Here is an 8,598-nt window from a genome sequence, read left to right as displayed (position 1 = left end):
ATGAAGTTTCTTCCCATAAGAAGTATTTTATTTCCTTAGTAGGTCATTCAAACACAACCAAATCAACTAGGACAAATATTGGTGAATCTATAATACTCCGAGAAAATCTTAAATCTGAAAAATTGTTTTGTTTCAAAATATCGGTAGAGCGGGAGATCGAGGGACACTATTGAATTCGTTGGCTTAATTCTGAAAATTGAATGATAAGAATTTGTTTTTCAAACTTATTGAACTACCTGTTAAGCTAATTCTATTAAATTGAAAAACCTGATATTGTATGACAAAACACCTTAACAGTTGTTCCATTGTGAGTTTTGAACACAAAATGAAACAACTTGATAACAAATTTGTACATTATTTATTGAAGAGAAGTGTAAGTAAACAAACTAATTTTTGAGAATAGTAAAATCCTTGGCCATATCTATCAACATATCGGAGCCTTTGCAAGCAACATTTCCCAGCTACGGTCTAAGAAGCGAAAATAAGCATGTCTCCACGATCTCTTGAAAAGCAGTGATCCACTTACACCCTAAAAGCTTAGTGCAAATCCTATTGCCATTGAAATGTAGAACCAATCCACTTCATCTTTGTCACTCTCATCTTCTTCATACTCATGATTTGGAGTTTTACCACCTGAACTGCAATTCACCAAGAGTGGAAGCCCGCAGAGTTTGTTTCCTTGAAAACTCGTGGGATCAAAGCTTTGAAGTTGAGTGCTCAATGGTATCATACCTGATAAATTGTTATCAGATAGATTCAAGTAGCTCAAAGTGAACAAACTCGAAAAGCTTTGTGGGATTTGACCATAAAGTTGATTTTCCGAAAGATCAACAGATTCCAATGCTTTCATGTCCCCAATGCCATTTGGAATCCTACCAGTTAGGTTATTTTTGGAAAAATTAAACGATTTTAATCCTTCAAGACGTGTTAGACTTGTAGGAATATCTCCAGAAAGATAATTGCTAGACATATCCATACTTGTAAACAACACCAAAATGGTGTCATACTGGTACATGTTGCCTTTAGTCATCACCATTGCGCTCTCTCTCAAAACTCCAATATAATAGGAATAATTTAACTCATCAAAATAATCTTCCACTTCCGTTTTTCCTTTGACCATTGCACTGAAATTGCTAATACACCTTGGTATGATTCCAGTGAATGTATTGTTTGCAAGGTCTAAGATCTGAAGATCTTTGAGGTGACAAAGTTGTTGAGGCAATTCACCATCGAATTTATTGAACCGAAGGATAAGGACTATCAAGGTTGGAAACCTCAATCCCAACCAAGATGGTAATTTCCCAACAAATTCATTCTCAGCTAAATCTATTTTATGCAGTTTTGTGCAGTTTCCCAAGGATGAAGGAAATGGACCATTAAGTCTATTTCTTCGAAAGTCCAAGGATCGCAAATTACTCAAAACCTTCATGGATCTCGGTATGCCTCCAATCAAGTTATTGTCCCTCATGATTAAAACTGTCAACTGTGGCCAATTCATCCAACAGTCAGGAATTTCTTCTGATAAATCGTTTCCCCCGAGGTTTAAAATTTCCAACTTATAAGATCCATTCTTTGCTTCACACAAAAAGTTAGATAAACCTTTTGAAAAAGAGTTGTTCGAGAGATCTAGCTCAGTTACAATGGTTGAAATCAATGGCAGTGGTCCACTAAAATTGTTGGAACCCAAGTACATCAACCAAGGACCCCCTTGTCCATCTGACCAAGAAGGTGTTGCGATGATTGGAACCTCACCAACAAATTGGTTGTGAGAAAGATTGAGAAATCGAATTTGAGAAGACAAGTTCCAAAACCAAGTTGGAACCTCACCTTCTATTCCACCATCTGATATGTCAACTTCCCATATCAACTTCTGAGTTCGGAGCCACATGGGAAACAAAGGGCCTATATTCCAGCCGCCTATTTGAATCCTCGTCGCTTGAAAAGGTGGAATCCAGTTTTCACTCACTTTTAGAGTCAGATTATTTCTAGAAGCAGAGAAGTATGATAATTGCATTAATTCAGAGAAATGACTTTCTGTTACAACACCTTCCAACCTATTGTTAGAGATGAAAAAGTATTCTAGCATTGAAAGTTGGCCGAGACTTTTTGGAAGAGTTCCGGTGAGTTTGTTGTTTTCTAGTCTCAATTCCCTCAAAGAAGAACTATTTCCAATTTCCGCTGAAATGAAATTACTCCTACCGTTGAATAATTCAGATACTTCTCCATCAAATAAATTATCTGAGAGAACAACATATTCTAATTTCTCCAACTTTCCAATTACATTTGGTAACTTTCCAGAAAGCATATTATTTAAAAGGTCAATACGAGTTAATGAGCTCAAATTTGAAATCAGACTTGAAACTACTCCCTCAAGATGGTTTTCACTAAGGTAAATTGACTCTAGATCTTTGCATCGGTAGAACCAATTTGGTATAGTGGAGTTGAGGTTATTTTCAGAAAGATAGAGATGTTTAAGTTTTGTTATGTTTTCGCTCTTACTCGGTATTGCACCTTTAAGTCCACTCCCACTGAGATCAATATATTCAAGTTTATTTAGATCAAACAACCACGTGGGTAAAAGACAATTGAAAGAGTTATCAGAAGCCCTGAAGGATGTGAGAGAAGTCAAGTTAACTGGACCGTCAGGAAACGGGCCAGTAAATTTACTACTACTGAAATTAAGAGAAACGAGACTGGCGAGGTTGAAAACCCAATTGGGAATAGGAGAACTAAAGTTGTTCCAAGAAAGATCGAGGGTTTCAAGTGAAGAAAAATTGTGATGAAGTAGGGGTGTTATATGATGAAGACTACAATTGTATAAACGAAGATCAACCAGAGAAGGAAGCATGTTAATAACCTGTAACCATTCAGTAGCATTGCTAAGATCCACGTTGCTCATCTCCAGCTTCTCAAGATTCAAAAGACTTGGCAGCCCCTCAAGGCTATTGATCCTTTGGAATCTCGATTCTACCCATATGTGTAGCTCAATCACATGACGAGTTAGATTGTTGCACACGACCCCTTCCCATTCACAACAATCTTTTCCAACAACCCAAGAAGAGGGAAGATCTGAGGGATTATCTACTTCTTTCTTCAAGCTCTCCAACGCTCGTTGCTCACTTTCTCTACAAATGCCTACACAAACAACAAACTTGGTATTTATCAAAATAAGAAACAAGAGAACCCATAGTGTTATTACTAACACTTTCATGATTGATGTGCAATGTTTTAGACTAGGAATTGGAAAGTATGTGTGTCAAGTAGCTGCTTGCTTGTATTTGTTTTACTAGGCCGGGCAATATGTATATATAGATATTAAGAACTGTAGAATTGACAGTTTGACTCGAAGACTTGTTGATTCTAAAGTATTTTTTTTTCTCTTCCTTTTAAATTGTATATATTAATCAATTAGTCAAGAGGACTCCAAGTCTTCTCTACAACTTTATCTAGTGTCTCTGTTTGGGCCATGCCTGTACACCGCCCATATGAAGTAGTTGACGGTTTGCCCTTCAAATGGGGCTGGTCGTTAATTTTATCCCTTCTAATGGGCTGGTTTTTATTCTTTGCCCTTAGAAATCGAATTTATCTGTGCGTAAATTTGGGGAAAGAGCGTGTGTGCCCCCTCAAACTAAAATGATTACCCGCCCATACCCCCATTACTTCCGTACCCCCAAAAAAATTAACTATTTATCTGAGATGCCCCAAATTATGATACCACATGGTATATAAATATACTGAGATGGTATCATCGAAAACTGCTTCAGTCCTTCTCTTAGTTATTCATGATACCATTATAGTATACAAATATATTGAGATGGCATTATGGATGATCATGTCCATTTATTTAAAAAGACACACTTTTCTAAAAATAAATAAATAAAATCTCTATGATACCACCGTCTTATATACTTATACTGTGATGGTATCATGGAGGACTGTTTCAGTCCTTCGATGAGAAAAAATATTAAGAAAATTAATACTTCCATTGTTTCAATATATGTGAACCTATTTTCATATTAGTCTGTGCAAAAAAGAATGACCTCTTTTTATATTTGAAAATAATTTACCTTTATGCAATGATTTATATCCACACAAAATATATGTGACTCATTTATTAGCACAAGTTTAAAAGTCTTCTCTACTTTCTTAAACTCCATGCCTAGTCAAATGGGTTCGCATAAATTGAAATAGAGGGAGTAGTATTTAGTTTACTTTGAGCTGTCAAATTGAATAGTTTTCTCAACAACAAAAAAAGTACGCTAAAAGTAGCAAACCCACTTAATACGCCAAGGTGTAGTCTTTCTGCGAAGTTTCTTGGCAATTTGGTTTGATGAAAGAACTCTGGTGTCCTATTCTTCACGTACAATTGGCCTCTTATTATCCACTTATATTTGGATATAAGTAGTAGTTAGAATGGAAACTTTGTTAGCTATTTGACTAGTTATAACTCTCTTCATTTTATTTTATGTAGCATTATTTTTTTATTGATTTGTTTTTTTTTAAAAGTTATTTTATCTGTTGGAAATTAGAGTCCACTCATAACGGATGCTCTAAAAGTCCACTATAAAAAATAGGGAATTTTTTTTTGTCAAAATAATAAACAAGAGAACCCACAGTATTATTGCTAACACTTTCACGATTAATGTACAATATTTTAGGCTAGGAATTGAAAAGTATGTGTGTCAAGTAGCTGCTTGTCTTATATTTTTGCTAGGCCAGTCAACATGTATATATGGATATTAAGAACTGTATAATAGTTGAAGATTAATGCTTAGTTTTAGAAAGATGATACATGTAGATGTTGACTGCTTGACTCCAAAACGTGTGGATTAAGTCCAAAGGACTCTAGCAAGTCTTCCCCACAACTTTATTTAGTGTACCACATTGATAAACTTGTCCTTGTAAACTTGGGGAAAGATCATGCATGCCCCTCAAATAAAAAAAATTACCCGCTCGTACTCTAGAAAAAATTAAAAATATATATCCGAAATACCCCCAGTTATGATACCAAAATGGTATATAAATATACTGAGATGGTATTATGGAAAATGCTTCAGCCCTTCTCTTAGTCCTCCATGATACCATTTCAATATATTTATATATCATGATGGTATCATGGAAGATGCTTCAGTCCTTCTCTTAGTCCTCCATGATACCATCATGGTATATAAATATACTGAGATGGTATTATGAATGATCATGTTCATTTATTAAAAATGACACACTTTTTTAGAAAAAAAAAAAACCTCTATGATACCATCATATATATATATATATATATATATCCTTCAATGAGACACTCCTCAGGACCATGATACCATCATGGTATATAAATATATTAAGATGGTATCATGAAGGACTGTTTCAGTACTTTTCTTAGTCCTCCATGATACCATCATGGTATATAAATATACTGCGATGGCAGTATTATTTCTAGCACTTTCACGATTAATGTATAATGTTTTAGACTAGGAATTGAAAAGTATGCGTGTCAAGTGGGAAAAATTAAAGAAAATCATCTAAGTGTAAATTGGACAAGGGAGCGAGTCAGGAGCAAGCCATAGACCGCGCTCGGCAAGCCTGGGGGGTCCAAAATTCCCCATGCTATAAATTCAACACTGAACTCGAAATTTCATTTATCAGACATTCCAACTTCGTTCTAAAGCCCTAAGCGGTCGTTTTCCTCCTCTCCTCATCTTCCCACGTCAAGGTAAGATCGCTCTAACTTTTCTTAAGTAATTCTAACATTAATTCATGAATTGTAACATGATTCTTCAACCAAAACATAGGATTTCCAAGGTAAATCCTTGCCAAGCAATTCAAAGCTAGATTTTTTGCGGTCTTTTTAGTTCGTTGGATTTGAGTTTTTACAGGTATGTAGGGTTTCTATCTATGTGTGGGAGCATATTTTTTCTTCCCCACGCCACGTTCTTCCATGATTATGCTAGAGTTCACTAAACTAGGGTTTTTAGCCAAGTTCCTAAAAACCCTAAGTTCATGTATATGATTTACAATGTTTGAACAATATATTTGTTGTTGTATTACTAATCTTCTATTTTGATTATTGGGAATCCGTCCGTAATCCATGAAAACCCATATATTGCATTCCATGGGTTCCCCACATGCAAGTTATTAAATATTATGCTTACTTTCATGAATATCCTACATGTCTACACGTTTTCATGCAAATAAATTATATAATCTTTATCCATGTTATGATACAAGATATCCATGTTATAATACAAATCATGCTCTTACTAAATTTATGGGCTTCTCAACCAACTATATCATGCTCATGTTATTGGGAGTTGCACATATTACCGAGAAGGTTTTATACCTGAAACTACGTATACCAACTTAGGATAAGGATCGCTCCGCCTAGTAAGACGATTCCATCATATATTTCCCATTGAGGGATTTGGATCCATTCATTTCATGTTCACGTCTTGTACACCGGCAAGGTAAAGGACGGCTTAGCTGATCGGGTAGAGATCAGACGCCACGTGTTAACGTGGTGGTTACATGTCGGTTATACTAATGCTTTCCCAAAAATATTTTTAATCATGTTATATATATATATGTATTCTTGTCCATGTTCATGACCAGGTTTCAGTTTCCGGTCATATCATGTTATTTCATGTGCCATGTTTATTTCATTCAGTTGCTTTACATACCAGTACATTCAATGTGCTGACGTCCCCTTTCTATTGCCCGGGGGCCTGCATTTTACGATGCAGGTACGGATTTACTGGACGATGCATCTGCCCAGTAGGACTTTACCCGTATCAGCTTGCTGATGAGCCCCATCTGCTTCTGGGTTTAGTCATTATTTACTTTATGTTAGCTATGTATTTAAGGTCTGTTGGGGGCCTTATCCCAGCAGTTATATTTAGCAGTTCAGATTCATGTTAGAGGTTTTATAGAATAATCAGTTAGTGATAATCAGAATCATTTAGCCATCTTTGGCTCAGCATTTATGAAAATCCACATTCATGTTTTAAACAAGTATTTTTATTTGACATTTTGAAACCTCATGTTTATTAAGGCTCATCATGTTTATGTCATATTCCACTCATGTTATGCCTCCTGATGATTCAGCAAGCCATGTGGTTCGCTCAGCTACATGCAGTAAGGCATCGAGTGTCGTGTTACGCCCAGGATGTGATTCGGGGCGTGACAAAGCTTGGCATCAGAGCCTAGGTTCAAGTGTCTTAGGACCATGTCTAGTGGAGTTTTCTTTATATTTGTGTGCGGCCACACATATAAATGGTTAACTACCAAGACATTTAGGATTGACTCACTTCTTTCATACTCTAGATCGTGCAATTAGAGCCATTCATTCAGGAACTTTCCTAACTCGTGCCACAAATCTAAGAACAATAACATTCTCTTCCTATAAAATTCAAAACGTATCGAATGCGCAAGCGACAAGCAGGAAATCAAAGGTCCAAGTGAGGATGATTACCTATCAGGTGATACATATTGGCGACAGATGAGAGTTTAGAGGATATTGAGAGTGGGACAAAATTCATAGTCATTATAGACCAGAACATAACCCTTATCAGAAAGGACCAAGGTAGTATCATGTTTTATAGTTATCAATTCACCTCAGTTATCAGTTATACAGTCTTGCAGTTAGTAGGGTTATGGTTATTCAGTACACCAATATTCAGTTATTTGGCTATCAGATCTTTAATTTTCAGTGTATCTGGATTTTTTTTTTTTTGTGTGTGGCATGTGAGTATACAGTGATTCCTATGGGTGCAAAGTGAAAGTCTTTCCAATGATTACTACAACAAAGTCTCCCCATGTTTTAAGTCCGGATTAAGACCCAAGACTCGCCAAATCACGCATGAAGTAATTTACCTAGTGGTAGTACCTACTGAAGGGCAGGTTTTCGCACGGTAGTATATATGTATGTTCTGTACCTTAAGGAATAAGTTTATTTTGATTTTGGCCATAGAACGACAAGTATGAGGATGATAGATCAGATTTGAGACCCTAAGGAATAATAGGTTATGAAGTTGGCTGCAACAGGCATGAACTGCTTGCGATAGTTTGGACAGAAAAGGGCCTAATGACAAAAAAAATATTCATAAGAGTCAGACAAGTTTGATGTTGCAGAGGACGTGATTTCAGTTGGTTCAAGTTTAATCAGGTTAGAACTAGAAAGTACTACGTTAGTAAGTTACTACAACAAGTAGGTATTACTATGAGATAAGAATAGCTGACAGTTCCCTCTCAGGTCGTGTGATTAAGTGTTTGCCCAGATGTGCATAGTTTGACATGATTTTAAAGTGTATAGAAATCTTGGGGTTAGGTATTTCAATATTTTATTTAAGAGAGGCGTGATTTCCCTAAGATTGATCCATGACAATAGTCAGAAAAGATAGTATGCGATCGCAGAATAGGTCAGAGGATGAGGGAAATTAGAAATAACCTTATGCTTCACGCTAGTTATTCAAAACAGAACAATAGAACATGATGATTAATAGGTGGTTAGTGGAAAAATAGTAAGTTGTGAATTGATGTAGTGAATTACCAATTCCATCAGGGCTAGTAGAAGTACAATTTGGTATCCTTGGTCAGGTTAACGCT

General features: G+C 36.0%; 1 protein-coding gene across 1 annotated transcript in view; it reads right to left on the bottom strand.

Annotated features, from left to right (window-relative positions):
* Positions 1 to 529: 529 nt before the first annotated feature.
* LOC132639894 (receptor-like protein EIX2) overlaps positions 530 to 8,598 on the bottom strand; it is a 38,053-nt gene continuing 29,984 nt past the window's right edge. The window contains exon 6 of the mRNA XM_060356279.1: positions 530 to 3,135. Coding sequence (XP_060212262.1) covers positions 530 to 3,135 — 2,606 coding nt within the window. The remainder of the gene's footprint in view (positions 3,136 to 8,598) is intronic.

The sequence above is a fragment of the Lycium barbarum genome, chromosome 5 (genome assembly GCF_019175385.1).
Source record: "Lycium barbarum isolate Lr01 chromosome 5, ASM1917538v2, whole genome shotgun sequence".
Lineage (NCBI taxonomy): Eukaryota > Viridiplantae > Streptophyta > Magnoliopsida > Solanales > Solanaceae > Lycium > Lycium barbarum.
This window is presented reverse-complemented; position numbering and strand designations above follow the sequence as displayed.